Source organism: Polypterus senegalus, chromosome 6, assembly GCF_016835505.1.
Source record: "Polypterus senegalus isolate Bchr_013 chromosome 6, ASM1683550v1, whole genome shotgun sequence".
Taxonomy (NCBI): domain Eukaryota; kingdom Metazoa; phylum Chordata; class Cladistia; order Polypteriformes; family Polypteridae; genus Polypterus; species Polypterus senegalus.
Window position 1 is genome coordinate 9,226,288 of NC_053159.1, and position 16,213 is coordinate 9,242,500.

General features: G+C 41.9%; 1 protein-coding gene across 4 annotated transcripts in view; it reads right to left on the bottom strand.

Annotated features, from left to right (window-relative positions):
* The window catches only part of cps1 (carbamoyl-phosphate synthase 1, mitochondrial), a 269,036-nt gene that overhangs the window by 239,289 nt on the left and 13,534 nt on the right, over nucleotides 1-16,213 (bottom strand). For all 4 annotated transcript variants that reach the window (XM_039755356.1, XM_039755359.1, XM_039755355.1 and 1 more), the window contains exons 2-3: nucleotides 9,268-9,377; nucleotides 5,697-5,841 (exon numbers count right to left, since the gene is read on the bottom strand). In XM_039755356.1, the coding sequence (XP_039611290.1) occupies nucleotides 5,697-5,841; nucleotides 9,268-9,377 (255 nt within the window). The remainder of the gene's footprint in view (nucleotides 1-5,696; nucleotides 5,842-9,267; nucleotides 9,378-16,213) is intronic.

Here is a 16,213-nt window from a genome sequence, read left to right on the forward strand (position 1 = left end):
ACTCGTTACAACCGAGGTATGCAGCAAAGCATTTGTGAAGCCACAACACGCACAACCTTGAGGGATGGGCTACAACAGCAGAAGACCCCACCGGTACCACTCATCTCCACTACAAATAGGAAAAGAGGCTACAATTTGCACGAGCTCACCAAAATTGGACAGTTGAAGACTGGAAAAATGTTGCCTGGTCTGATGAGTCTCGATTTCTGTTGAGACATTCAAATGGTAGAGTCAGAATTTGGCGTAAACAGAATGAGAACATGGATCCATCATGCCTTGTTACCACTGTGCAGGCTGGTGGTGGTGGTGTAATGGTGTGGGGGATGTTTTCTTGGCACACTTTAGGCCCCGTAGTGCCAATTGGGCATCGTTTAAATGCCACGGGCTACCTGAGCATTGTTTCTGACCATGTCCATCCCTTCATGATCACCATGTCCTCTGATGGCTACTTCCAGCAGGATAATGCACCATGTCACAAAGCTCGAATCATTTCAAATTGGTTTCTTGAACATGACAATGAGTTCACTGTACTAAAATGGCCCCACAGTCACCAGATCTCAACCCAATAGAGCATCTTTGGGATGTGGTGGAACGGGAGCTTCGTGCCCTGGATGTGCATCCCACAAATCTCCATCAACTGCAAGATGCTATCCTATCAATATGGGCCAACATTTCTAAAGAATGCTTTCAGCACCTTGTTGAATCAATGCCACGTAGAATTAAGGCAGTTCTGAAGGCGAAAGGGGGTCAAACACCGTATTAGTGTGGTGGTCCTAATAATCCTTTAGGTGAGTGTATATATATATATGTCTATATTTGTATATGTGTACTGTATATATATATATATATATATATATATATATATATATGATGTGTATATATATATATATATATATATATATGATGTATATATATATATATATATATATATATGATGTGTATATATATATATATATATATATATATATATATATATATGATGTGTATATATATGTTTATATATGTGTGTATATATATATGCCAGCAACACTTACGACAATGACAACACAATTACATTGTCAATAATGTTACGTTATTATTAAAATGTTTCCTTTTCTTTTTCATTACTTCTTTAACACACTACTTCTCCGCTGCAAAGCAGGGGTATTTTGCTAGTTTTCTATATTTCTGCATAAATATGACCTAAAACATCATCAGATTTTCACTCAAGTCCTAAAAGTAGATAAAGAGAAACCAGTTAAACAAATGAGACAAAAATGTTATACTTGGTCATTTATTTATTGAGGAAACTAATCGAATATTACATATTTGTGAGTGTCAAAAGTATATGAACCTTTGCTTTCAGTATCTGGTGTGACCCCCCAATAACTACAACTAAACGTTTCTAGTAACTTTTGCTCATTCCTGCACACCGGCTTGGAGGAATTTTCTCCCATTCCTCCGTACAGAACAGCTTCAACTCAGTGATGTTGGTGGGTTTCCTCCCATGAACTGCTCTCTTCAGGTCCTTCCACAACATTTTGACTGGATTAAGGTCAGGACTTTGACTTGGCCATTCTAAACATTAACTTTATTCTTCTTTAACCATTCTTTGGTAGAACGACTTGTGTGCTTAGGGTCGTTGTCTTGCTGCATGACCCACCTTCTCTTGAGATTCAGTTCATGGACAGATGTCCTGACATTTTCCTTTAGAATTCTCTGATATAATTCAGAATTCATTGTTCCATCAATGAAGGCAAGCCGTCCTGGTCCAGATGCAGCAAAACAGCCCCAGACCATGATACTACCATCACCATGTTTCACAGATGGGATGAGGTTCTTCTGCTGGAATGCAGTGTTTTCCTTTCTCCAAACATAACACTTTTCATTTAAACCAAAAAGTTCTATTTTGGTCTCATCCGTCCACAAAACATTCTTCCAATAGCCTTCTGGTTTGTCCACGTGATCTTTAGCAAACTGCAGACGAGCAGCAATGTTTTTGGAGAGCAGTGGCTTTCTCCTTGCAACCCTGCCATGCACACCATTGTTGTTCAGTGTTCTCCTGATGGTGGACTCATGAACATGAACATTAGCCAATGTGAGAGAGGCCTTCAGTTGGGGTCCTTTGTGACCTCGCCGACTTTTACACGCCTTGCTCTTGGAGTGATCTTTGTTGGTCGACACTCCTGGGGAGGGTAACAATGGTCTTGAATTTCCTCCATTTGTACACAATCTGTCTGACTGTGGATTGGTGGAGTCCAAACTCTTTAGAGATGGTTTTGTAACCTTTTCCAGCCTGATGAGCATCAACAACTCTTTTTGTGAGGTCCTCAGAAATCTTCTATGTTCGTGCCATGATACACTTCCACAAACATGTGTTGTGAAGAGCAGACTTTGATAGATCCTGTTCTTTAAATAACACAGGGTGCCCACTCACACCTGATTGGCATCCCATTGACTGAAAACACCTGACACCTCACCTTCAAACTAACTGATCATCCGTGAGGTTCACGTACTTTTGCCACTCACAAATATGTAATATTCAATCAATTTCCTTAATAAATAAATGACCAAGTATAATATTTTTGTCTCATTTGTTTAACTGGTTTCTCTTTATCTACTTTTAGGACTTGAGTGAAAATCTGATGATGTTTTAGGTCATATTTATGCAGAAATATAGAAAATTCTAAAGGGTTCACAAACTTTCAAGCACAGCTGTAAGCATATTAAAGCTACTGCACCAAATGAGGATATTCCTAAATGTCTTACGAATGTAAAATCATACTGCTGTGTTTTTCAGAATGCAGAATAAGAGGAGAGAAAAGGGAGCAGCTAATTAAACGAGGCCACTTATTATCACTGATTATGAATCTGATTGGAGTAAAAACCTGCAACCACAGGAGGTCTCCAGGACTGAGTTTGGGAACCGTTGGCCTAAATCGATACCCCATGTGCTTATGTTTGACATTTGTCACGTTTTAACCTTCTGGGAGTGCCTCTTTAGGGATTAGGACCACCAATAAAGAAACAAATGTGAAAAACCTGATTATATTTAGGATCAGCAGCCTCGAGGTGACACTCCACATGCCTGTGTTACCTGTCCCAATTTTTTCAAAGTTTTGTTGAAAAGGGAGTCATTTTGACACCTCACGTCATTTGAGGTCACTTAAAGCAGCCTGCACAATTTCAAGTCCTTCTGATCATTTTTGACAAAGACAACTCTCGGTTTACTCTTTATCAGAAGAGTGTAATTTCCTGCACAAATCATATTCCAAAAACGGTCTAAAAATATTTGTTTGGGCCTTTTGGGGAAAAAAAAGTGGGGTGGGGGGGGCAAAAACAGGGGAGTATGGGACCTTGATAAAGCTCGATGCCTTGCATAACTGGACATCAAGCCACGTTGAACGGTTTGACGTATATATGGCGGTTTTCTCGTACTGGTGAGTCAGGAAGTGCCGTATAAAATAACTGAAGAGACTTCAAAGTGTTCAGAAGTTCAATAAGAGGACCCCATTAATTGGCTAACTGAACAGATTACAATAATGACAAGTTGTCGAAAGCAGCTCAGGCCCCTTTCTTCAGGCAGGTTGTAATCACCTCGAAAGCTCTGCATATTGTGATCTGTTCAGTTAGCCAATAAATGGCGTCGTTTTGATGGACTTGCATCTATAATGGCATACAGCACCCTACTACTGCAAAGCGTTCAGAAGTAATTCTTATGAGGACAAAAAAAAAAAACAAAAATCCCATGCTAAACACGTTTTCAAAGCTCCCTCTGCAGGCTCAGAGCAACACAGGCAGGCAGTATGGCGTAGTGGTTAAGGTTTTGGACTTCAAAAACCGAGGTTGTGAGGTCAAATCCCACTACTGACACCATTTGTGGCCCTGAGTGAGTCACTTGACCTGCTCTGCTCTGACTGGAAAACCAAAAGAAATGGAACCAGTTGCATCACAAATGTTGTTAAGCCACCTTGGATAAAGACGTCAATAACATAAGGAAATGCAATCCGTTCATCTTACTCTCTGAATGTTCTGGATTGGGTTGTGAATCTCACCACATGCTCACAATGCCAAATCCCATGCTTACAGCTTCTGTAAAATGCATGCAAGATGATTTAAAATGGTTACAACTCTACAGCTGTGATGTTTATCTTCAACATGGGAATATTGGAATGGGTTCAAATTTTTGGTTGACAAGCACAATTTAACTCTTTTAGGGCGGATGTCGACTTTTGTCGACAGGAGGGGTTGAGGCCGCATGTCGACTAAAGTCGACATCCAGGGATAGAGGGCGATAATCAGCTGTTAATGGCGACAAATCTCACTGTCAGGTCACAGGCATTCCCTCTGTGCTTGGAGGAACGCTAGACTCGTTGACTCGGCAACTAATCCTAGCGTGTGCGTGAGTTGCGAAATGTAAACGATGGCAAGATGGCATCGACATGTGACAAGGGAGCGAAGTGAGTGCAGAAAAGAAAACACTCGGCAGACAATGCTTTGCGCATTATCGCGGAGTCGGACTCTGATTTTTCAGAATCGGATTTTATTGGCAGTGATCAGGAGATCGAGCAAGAGAGTGAGAAGCCGGCATCAGCTGATCAAACACCAGCCGATGCCACGCCAGTGGATCTGCTGCCACTTGAGCGCCTTTGCGCAGTCGATGCATCTACAGCAAGGTTCGCGTAGGATAAACACACAGACGTTGATCCGTTGAGAGCCGATCTGGCTGCTGGACTTCACAAGACGGCATGGCTTGCTGTTGGACACGACAGATCACCAGCTGCTGTACTTCAGGCTGCTCTCTCCTGATGCTGCTTTTCAGCTACCGTCAGACGAGACAGACAGGTAGGCAGAGAAATGTTTTGAATCGCGGGCTGCGTTTGCATCGCATTCTCGTTTTTCAAAGTGTAAACCCACAACAAAAGACGAGATGAAGCGTGCTGTGGTATTACAAATAGAGATGGGACAGAACTGGTGATATAACTTCAGGGAGCATTGGTCCAAACGTGCTTTGTCCCCTGGTGGCTTTGGACAGGTTATGCAGCATGGTGATAGGTACGTTCCTGCTGCAAAGTTTTATTCACTTCTGTAATAAACAAAAGCAAATCCCATGGGGTGAGCCAGGCTATAATGCCATGCATAAAGTTCATAAAGTTTCAGAAGATGAAAAGAGGTGACAATACGGTTTTCATGCGGGCAGAAAACTTGGTGGCAGTGGAATGGCACGATGGCAAAAGGGTGACCTGTCTCTACAGTACACACTAACAATATATGTGAGAAAGTGCAGCAACAGACAATTGAAAAGTAGGCACCAAAGCAACACGTATTGTAAGCAGTGCAATGTGGCAATGACTGAAATTGGCTGCTTTGAGCGAGATCAGATTTTGTAAAATGTATGTGAAATCATAGAGTATGCAGGCTCATACAACATGCAAGACAGGAACATTTGTCAAAAGGAAATATTTTTTGTTGATTTGATATGTTAAACAATTGCTTTGTGTTCTTTTTTAAAAAATGTTAGTTTTTGGAAAAATATTCAGCCCTGGGAGATAAGAAACAAAAAAAAAAAATTAGCCCTAAAAGAGTTAAGAGTTGGCCACACCCCCTGGGGTATTTGGTGGTCCGTTTGCCATCCTGTGGGACCGTAAGACGGCGTAAATGAGATGTCTGCGTCACAATGGCAGGACTCCAAAGAGAATGGCGTTCCCAAAGCTTACCTGAATGCGCTCCGACTCCAAATGCTTTTTCAGTCCCAGTTCATCGACTGCATTTGTGTCCGGAACCCCGTAGTTACCCACTATGGGATACGTGAGAGTGAGAATCTGCCCCCGGTAGCTGGGGTCTGTCAAAGCTTCTGGATAGCTAGGAAAAAGAAACAGGGAAATTCCGATTATGGGTCATCGTGACTCTCAGCTCGAAAATGTCACAAATATAACTTGAAATAAGGAAAGCTTTAAAAACAAAAAAGTGTTCTGTGAAACATCTCTCCCGTTTTGATGTCACTGCACCGGTCACCTGTGTCATTTACAATTGACTTTAAAATACTGCTGATGGTTTACAAAGCCTTAAATAATCTCGCTCCATCTTATATTTCGGAATGTCTGACACCTTATATTCCAACTCGTAACGCTAGATCTTCAAATGAGGGTCTGCTTAGAATTCCAAGAGCTAAACTTAAAAGAAGTGGTGAGGCGGGCGGCCTTCTGCTGCACCTCAAATCTGGAATAGCAGACCGATAGGAATTCACCAGGCTGATACGGTGGAGCACTTTAAAAAACTGATAAAAACGCATTGCTTTAACATGGCCTTCTCAGAGCTTCATCTTAGTTTAATCCTACTGCTCTGTATATTCAATTAATTATCATTATTATTCATTAATGGCTCCATAATCCGTACTGACCCCTAATGTCTCTTCTGTTCTTTTTCCGGTTTTCTGTGATCTGCGCCACCACCACCTGATCAAAGCACCGTGATGTTCCTACATTGATGGATTAAAGGCCAGAAGTCCACGTGACCGTCATCATCAAGTTCTTCCATGAGAACCCTGAGTACAATGAGGACTGATTGAGGTCACTGATGTCAGGTAGAATGCCTAGAGGGGGCCGATTGGTCTCGTGGTCTCAGACCCCCTGCAGATTTTACTGTTTTTTCTGTCCTCCCTGGCCATCGGACCTTACTTTCATTCGATGTTAATTAGTGTTCCCTTATTTTAATTCTGATTTATTTTGTCTTTTTTTCTCTTTCTGCATCACGTAAAGCACTTTGAGCTAAAGCATTTGTATGAAAATGTGCCACAGAAATAAATGTTGCTGTTGTTGTCGCACTGCTGGCATTTAAGATGGCGGCCTCCAACTTCATAAATAAAGACTCTTTACCTTCTTTTCAGGTTGTGAGCTTTACGAAAAGACGTCTATCCACTCTTTTGTTTTTTATTCATCTTTTGCCACTTTTAGCTGAAGAAGTTTTATTAGCATTAAAGCAAAAGCAAGAGTAATTAATAAATAAATAATACAAGAATAAACTCGCATACTCACGACCGTAAACCTACTTTTGCCCGTCCCTGCATTAACCTGGAATTGAAAATACGATCCAGCTGATACCTCATAGGGGTTTCTTAAAGTGACATTTATTCTTAGATAAGACCACCCTGTGACTCAGCACCAAATATTAACCAGTGCCACCATAAAGAGCCAGTATGGGTTTTTAATTAACCCTTTCGGCCCAGGATTGTCTGTTTTTATGGGAAAAATTGTGTTGTGAGATATTCTACCTTTGGGGTGTCTAGGAGGCATCCTGATCAGATGCCCGAGCCACCTCATCTGACTCCTCTCGATGCGGAGGAGCAGCGGCTCTACTCTGAGCTCCTCCCGGATGACTGAGCTCCTCTCCTTATCTTTAAGGGAAAGCCCAGACACCCTGCGGAGGAAACTCATTTCAGCCGCTTGTATTCGCGATCTCGTTCTTTCGGTCACTACCCATAGCTCATGACCATAGGTGAGGGTAGGAAGGTAGATCGACTGGTAAATTGAGAGCTTTGCCTTACGGCTCAGCTCCTTTTTCACCACGACAGACCGATGCAGAGCCCGCGTCACTGCAGACGCCGCACCGATCCGCCTGTCGATCTCACGCTCCATTCTCCCTCACTCGTGAACAAGACCCCGAGATACTTGAACTCCTCCACTTGGGGCAGGATCTCTCCCGAACCCTGAGAGGGCACTCCACCCTTTCCGGCTGAGGACCATGCTCGGATTTGGAGGTGCTGATTCTCATCCCAGCCGCTTCACACTCAGCTGCGAACCGATCCAGAGAGAGCTGAAGATCACGGCCTGATGAAGCAAACAGGACAACATCATCTGCAAAAGCAGTGACCCAATCCTGAGTCCACCAAACCGGACCCCTTCAACACCCTGGCTGTGCCTAGAAATTCTGTCCATAAAAGTTATTACAAGAGTAATTAATAAATAAATAATACAAGAATAAACTCGCATACTCACGACCGTAAACCTACTTTTGCCCGTCCCTGCATTAACCTGGAATTGAAAATACGATCCAGCTGATACCTCATAGGGGTTTCTTAAAGTGACATTTATTCTTAGATAAGACCACCCTGTGACTCAGCACCAAATATTAACCAGTGCCACCATAAAGAGCCAGTATGGGTTTTTAATTAACCCTTTCGGCCCAGGATTGTCTGTTTTTATGGGAAAAATTGTGTTGTGAGATATTCTACCTTTGGGGTGTCTAGGAAGCTCAAAAACAAAAAAAAAAAATGATCGCTATTATTATACAATAGCTGCCAAATACTTCAATCTTCTTGAGGAAATAAAATTCAGAGTGGTCCGGAAGCGTCCATTTTCACTTCTGTGTTTTGCAGGCTGTATGCCAGTCTCTCCAGTCTGCGCTAATAGTAGCACACCCAGTTCAATATATACTGTATACAACAGCAACATTTATTGATATATCACATTTTCATACAAATAATGTAGCTTAGAGTGCTTTACATGATGAAGAAAAGAGAAATGAAAGACAAAGTAAGAATTAGAATAAGACAACACTGATTACCATAGAATAAAAGTAAGGTCCGATGGCCAGGGAGGACAGCAAAAACAAAAAAAAACTCCAGACGGCTGGAGAGAAAAAATAAAATCTGCAGGGGTTCCAGGCCACGGGACTCTGGGCATTCTACCTAACATAAATGAAACAGTCCTCTTTGTATTTACGGCTCTCTTGGAAGGACTTGATGATGGTGGTCATGTAGACTTCTGGCTTTTAATCCATCAATGTAGGACATCACGGTGCTTTGATTAGGTGGTGATGGCGCAGATCGGCACCACAGAAAACCGGGAAAAGAAACAGAAGAGAGAGTAGGGGTCAGTATGTACTATGTATGTACGTATGTACTAGTAATAGGATGTCAGGGCCGAAAGGGTTAAAGGACGGGCCTGGCAGAGACGATGTTTAACAAAACCGTGGCGGGATTGTAAACCGAGAGTCAAGCCTGCCGTTCACCAAAACCAAACGGATTTGCTGCTGCTCTTCATATGCAGACAGCCTGGGATGCCCGGGTGGCCCGCAGCTGGCACACTAGTGGGCAATTTTTGGGAGTGTTTTGAGACTTGTGCTTTTGGGACTCCCACAGTTATGACACCAACTATGACAAAACTGAAAACAGTCCAATAATTTGCAGCTCTACCAAAGGCCCGTTTCTCTTTCTGGTAAACCGTGTTTTCACCGTCACACTTAATGTGCCAGCTTTCATTATTGGTTGTAAAGACCGGAGTTCCTTACCCTACCAGGCCGGTGTTAAAGACGAGCTCTCCAGAAGTCGACCTTTGATGTCCAAAGGAGAAGCCTTTCATCCTCGTCCCATCATCCAAGATCAAATGAGCAGCCTGCGCCTAGAAAATCACAAATGTATATTAGGCAAAGAAGATAGCAAATAGTGCAAATTACAGAGCCTCAAGGTAAGAGAAGGGCTGCCTTGATTAATCCGTACATATGTCAGGAATTTGTGTAGACAGCATATTATATACAGGGTGGGCCATTTATATGGATACACCTTAATAAAATGGGAATGGTTGGTGATATTAACTTCCTGTTTGTGGCACATTAGTATATGTGAGGGGGGAAACTTTTCAAGATGGGTGGTGACCATGGTGGCCATTTGGAAGTCGGCCATTTTGGATCCAACTTTTGTTTTTTCAATAGGAAGAGGGTCATGTGACACATCAAACTTATTGGGAATTTCACAAGAAAAACAATGGTGTGCTTGGTTTTAACGTATACATATACAGTAATCCCTCGCTATATCGCACTTCGACTTTCACGGCTTCACTCTATCACAGATTTTATATGTAAGCATATCTAAATATGTAAGGCAGATTTTTCGCTGCTTCGCGGGTTTCTACGGACAATGGGTCTTTTTACTTCCGGTACATGTTTCCTCGGGTTGGTTTGCCCAGTTGATTTCATACAAGAGACGCTATTGGCGAGTGGCTGAGAAGCTACCCAATCAGAGCACGCAGTTAAGTTCCTGTGTGCTGATTGGCTCAGTGACGGAGCGCCGAATTCGATTCCGCGGCGTTAACCAGGAAGTCTCGTCTCACTCATTTAGCATCAACGTGTTTCGCTGTGTAAAGAGTTAACTTTTGTGCTCTTTTGTGTTTAATTTTGTGCGTAGTCAAGCCCTTCATTATGGCTCCAAAACGATCTGCTCCTGCTACTGCTTCAGGGGCCGTGCCCAAGCGCCAATGGAAGATGTTAACGATTGTCGAAAAAGGTAAACGTTTTGCATTTGTTGAAGGAAGGGAAAAGCTACACCGCTGTAGGACGCCATTACAGCATCAATGAGGCTACCATTCTTTTTATTTAAAAAGTAGAAAAGGAATAGAAGATCTACGGCCGGAGTGTCCTTTTAACCAGGGTGCAAAACGAGTTGTAAGTGGATAATAATAAGGCAGTAGAGTCTGGAAGGAATCTGCTTTAGGAATTTGGATTGAAGAAGAACAACGGCAGTGCTACACAATCGCCTGAAATGGCTCCTTTAGAACAGCTGTAACACTCTCCTTTGTTGTGCAGTAAAATAAAACTCATCGTTATCGGACAAGTCATTGTTGGTGAGTAACCATAATTAATTTTCTACTTACAGTACTTAGTACATGTATGCGTCGCTTTAGTGTCACTGACACACATTTACTGTATACTATTTTTCTTGCATTGTACTGTATTTATTGCTGGTGGCCTGTCTATCGTAATGGCTGTAACATATGTGATATCGGAGATACTCGATATCTTTAAAATAATATTTAGGTTTTACTGTATATAAACAGTGTGTTTACATACATAATTTCAATGAATCTTACCTAATATCTAAGAGAATACAAAGGGATTATGCTGTATAACTGTGCAGGGAATATTTATAAACAGTGTGGGAGAGTTTATAAGGGCTTAAAATATATAAAAATAACCATAAAAAACATATGGTTTCTACTTCGCGGATTGTCACCTATCGCTGGGGGGTCTGGAACGCAATCCCCGCGATTGAGGAGGGATTACTTTATGTTTTCCATAGCCTGCTACAGGAAGGTACTCTCTCAACCATTGGCATTGGGTTCGCTCATTGCTATTTTCTTTATACTGCGACGGTGGTTGAAATAGTTTTACTGTCAAATAATGCAAAGAGTACGTGACACGTGTTTCACCCTAATTCTGGGCTCATCAGGCGTACACACTCACTGCACACCCTCCCAGGAATCGAACCTCGGACGTCAGCGCCAGAGGCCATGGCGCGTGGTTTGTTTATTTGACAGCATTTAGATCGGGGTAATTACATTCAAGGCATTCGTAGTCTGAATCACAATCTGATCCATACAATCAAATTGTGATTCAGTCTACGAATGCCTTGAATATATATTTATATACTGTATATATATATATATACACAGTGGGATGCAAAAGTTTGGGCAACCTTGTTAATAGTCATTATTTTCCTATATAAATCGTTGGTTGTTACGATAAAAAATGTCAGTTAAATATATCATATAGGAGACACACACAGTGATATTTGAGAAGTGAAATGAAGTTTATTGGATTTCCAGAAAGTGTGCAATAATTGTTCAAACAGAATCAGGCAGGTGCATAAATTTGGGCACCGTTGTCATTTTATTGATTCCCAAACTTTTAGAACTAATTATTGGAACTCCGATTGGCTTGGTAAGCTCAGTGACCCCTGACCTACATACACAGGTGAATCCGAGTATTTAAGGGGGTCCATTGTAAGTTTCCCTCCTCCTTTAATTTTCTCTGAAGAGTAGCAACATGGGGGTCACAAAACAACTCTCAAATGACCTGAAGACAAAGATTGTTCACCATCATGGTTTAGGGGAAGGATACAGAAAGCTGTCCCAGAGATTGAAGCTGTCTGTTTCCACAGTTAGGAACATATTGAGGAAATGGAAGACCACAGGCTCAGTTCAAGTTAAGGCTCCAAGTGGCAGACCAAGAAAGATTTCGGATAGACAGAAGCGAATGGTGAGAACAGTCAGAGTCAACCCACAGACCAGCACCAAAGACCTACAACATCATCTTGCAGCAGACGGAGTCACTGTGCATCGCTCAACCATTCGCAGACTTTACACAAGGAGATGCTGTATGCGAGAGTGATGAAGAGGAAGCACAAACAGAGCCGCTTGAGGTCTGCTCAAGCACATTTGGACAAGCCAGCTTCATTTTGGAATAATATATATACACAGTATATAGTGTGGCAGTCGGCCGGGGCCTTGCCCAGTCAGGACGGCCATCTGAGGAGAGGACATGTCAACAGCAGTACCTCCCCTGGGACACGAGAGGGAAGTCCCCCTGGGTTGCACTGGGGCTGTGGGCTTGGAGCTTGGAAGCTCAGCCCTACTGGGGCCTGTGGCCACCAACACGGGGGTGCCTGGACAGCGCCGGACCCTTGGTGGTCTGCAGCACTTCCGCCACACATGGAAGTGCTGCCGGAAGATGATCGAGGAGCACCTGGAGCACTTCCGGGTGCAGTACAGAAGAGCCCGTCTCACTCCATTCAGGTAGCCGGAGTCGGGAGGAAAAGGACAGAGCTTACGGGAGAGGAGTGGAGGCGGTTAACAAAAAGGAAGGAAGGAATGAAAGAAGAAAAGGACTGAGCTGAATTGCGGTGACTGATTAATGCATTGTGTGGTGCTGTAAAGCCGTAAGGAAAATAAACATGTGTTTTGGGACTTTGTGAGTCAGTGTCTGTCTGTTGCTGGGCTGATCTTCCACTATATATATATATATATATATATATATATATATATATATATATATATATATATATATATATATATTATTATTATAGACATCTTGCTTTTTTCATGCTGCTCTTATCTGGCACCCTCTCCAGTGTTTGTTAATAATAATAATAAATTTATTTATATAGCGCCTTTCCTGTGCTCAAGGCACTTGCTCCCTGCCTTACTCTCTATGCTAGCTGGCATAGCCTCCAGCAGACCCCACCAAGTCTGCGAAGGACAAACTTGGTTGGTCGATGACTGAAGACACACTTGACAGGACTCAACTGTGAAAACGGTGACAGACTCCGTGGGTGATGCTACCCTCCAGTGGCCAAACTGAAATTTTACATTTACTCCAATAAGATGTACAAACCCGTGTGTTTCTTTGTGCCGGTCCCAAGCCCGGATAAATGGGGAGGGTTACGTCAGGAAGGGCATCCGGTGTCAAATTTTGCCAAATCCATATGTGGACAGATGATCTGCTGTGGCAACCCCTAACGGGAGCAGCCAAAAGAAGAAGAAGAAGAATTGTATGTCTGTAGTACTAGGTTGTTGTACCGTGTTAGTCATTATGAATGTAGTGAGAAGTCAAGCAAAATGACCCTTTTTATTGGCTAACTACAAAGATTACAACACGCAAGCTTTCAAGTCAACTCAGGCCCCTTCGTGTTCATGGGGAACAATTGAAAGCCGCGGTCCCCATCACGAATGGGGTTCAACGACTTACCTAAGCCTCTCAGCGCCGGGTAGATGCACGCTGATTCCTTCAGTGTAGCGCGCGTGCAGCCCCGAACATCTAAGGGCATCACAGACCTGTTATTGCTCAATCTTACATGTCCCTCTAAGAAGATGGATGGCGAACAATCGGGGTTCGCGTAACTATTTAGCAGGAAGGAGTCTCGTTCATTATTGGAATTAACCAGAGAAATCGCTCCACCAACTAAGAATGGCCATGCGCTACCACCCACAGAATCGAGAAAGAGCTATCAATCTGTCAATCCTAGGGCAGTCCCCCTGTGTTGCACTGGGGCCGTGGGCTTGGAGCTTGGAAGCTCAGCCCTACTGGGGCCTGTGGCCACCAACACGGGGGTGCCTGGACAGTGCCGGAGCCTTGGTGGTCTGCAGCACTTCCACCACACCTGGAAGTGCTGCCGGAAGATGATCGGGGAGCACCTGGAGCACTTCCGGGTGCAGTACAGAAGAGTCCGTCTCACTCCATTCAGGTAGCCAGAGTCGGGAGGAAAAGGACAAAGCTTACGGGAGAGGAGTGGAGGTGGTTAACAAAAAGGAAGGAAGGAATGAAAGAAGAAAAGGACTGAGCTGAATTGCGGTGACTGATTAATGCATTGTGTGGTGCTGTAAAGCCGTAAGGAAAATAAACATGTGTTTTGGGACTTTGTGAGTCAGTGTCTGTCTGTTGCTGGGCTGATCTTCCACTATATATATATATATATATATATATATATATATATATATATATATATATATACATATATATATATATATATATATATACATATACATATATATATATATATATATATATATACATATACATATATATATATATATATATATATACATATATATATATATATATATATATATATATATATATATTATTATAGACATAAGAAAACAGAAAACAGCTTGCTTTTTTCATGCTGCTCTTATCTGGCACCCTCTCCAGTGTTTGTTAATAATAATAATAAATTTATTTGTATAGCGCCTTTCCTGTGCTCAAGGCACTTGCTCCCTGCCTTACTCTCTATGCTAGCTGGAAGAATTAACACTGTTAAGATGAATATTCTTCCTAAGCTCCTTTTTTTATTTCAAAACATTCCAATATACATTAATAAATCGTTCTTTAAGCAATTAGATTCAACAATAACCTCATTTATTTGGAATTCTAAACATCCACGCATCAAAAGAGCGACCCTACAAAGACAAAAGGCAGAAGGCGGCATGGCTCTACCTAACTTCCAGTTTTATTACTGGGCAAATATACAGTCGATAAGAACCTGGACACAAATAGAAGAACATACACAGGCTTGGACCCAATAGAAGTAAAATCCTGCAGTACTTCTCTGTATTCCCTGCTCTGCGCCCCAATAAACACACGCTATCGGCAATACACTAATAACCCAATTGTGCTCCACTCACTTAGAATCTGGAACCAATGTAGAAAGCATTTTAAGACGGAGAAGCTTCTTTCTGTGGCACCCCTGCAAAAGAACCATCTCTTTCAACCTTCACAAACATATGCAGTTTTTAATATCTGGAAAAATTTGGAATTAACTTGCTTAGAGATCTTTATATAGACAACGTCTTTGCATCCTATGAACAATTACAGTCCAAATTTAACATTCCAGCTACACATTTCTTTCACTATCTTCAAATCAGGAACTTTGTTAAACAGAACCTTCCAGATTTTCCTCATCTTGCACCCTCATCCACGCTGGAAAAATTATTGCTCAATTTCAAGGAGTTAGACTCCATCTCTACAATATATAAAATCCTTTTACAATCCCTTCCTTTCAAAGATCCAAGAGGACACTGGGAAAATGACCTCTCAATTAATATATCAGAAAAGGAGTGGAAAGTAGCAATGCAGAGAATTCACTCGAGCTCCATATGCGCAAAGCATACAATTATACAACTCAAAATTATATATCGAGCACATCTGTCTCGACTAAAACTCTCCAAAATGTTTCCAGGGCATGATCCAACCTGCGAGCGTTGCAAACCAAGTCCCAGCCTCACTGGGTCACATGTTCTGGGCCTGCACCAAATTAACATTATTCTGGACAAAAATTTTTAATTACCTCTCAGACAGCCTTGGATTCACAATCCCTCCTAACCCATTAACAGCTGTGTTTGGGGTTCTTCCAGAGGGGCTTAAAGTGGAGAAGGACAAACAAATTGTGATTGCATTCACTACACTGTTGTACACGCAGACTTATTCTGATAAACTGGAAGAACCCAAACTCTCCTCTTTAAGTCAGTGGGAAACTGATGTGTTATACTATTTGAAATTGGAAAAAATCAAATACTCAGTTAGAGGATCTGTACAGACTTTTTTCAAAACATGGCAGGATCTAATCAGTAATATTTTAAAATAAGTTCATAAAGCACAGAGAATTTGTTGATTTAGGTATTTTTACAAGCCTTAAATTTTACACCGTTTGGCTTGCTCTCTCTCTCAAGGGTGGGGATCGATCTGTTCTTAGCATAATTGTTTTTTTTTGTAAAAACTTGATTGCTATGTATTGATTGTAATAAAATTAATAAATAAATAAAAAAAATAAATAAAAAAAAGTTTCAGCTTTGCAACCATACAACCCAGGAACCCAAAGACTTTGGTTTCCCAATTGGATTGCTAGTTGGCATCGTTTATGGTCGGAATTACAACGGTATCTGATCATCTTCGAACCTCCGACTTT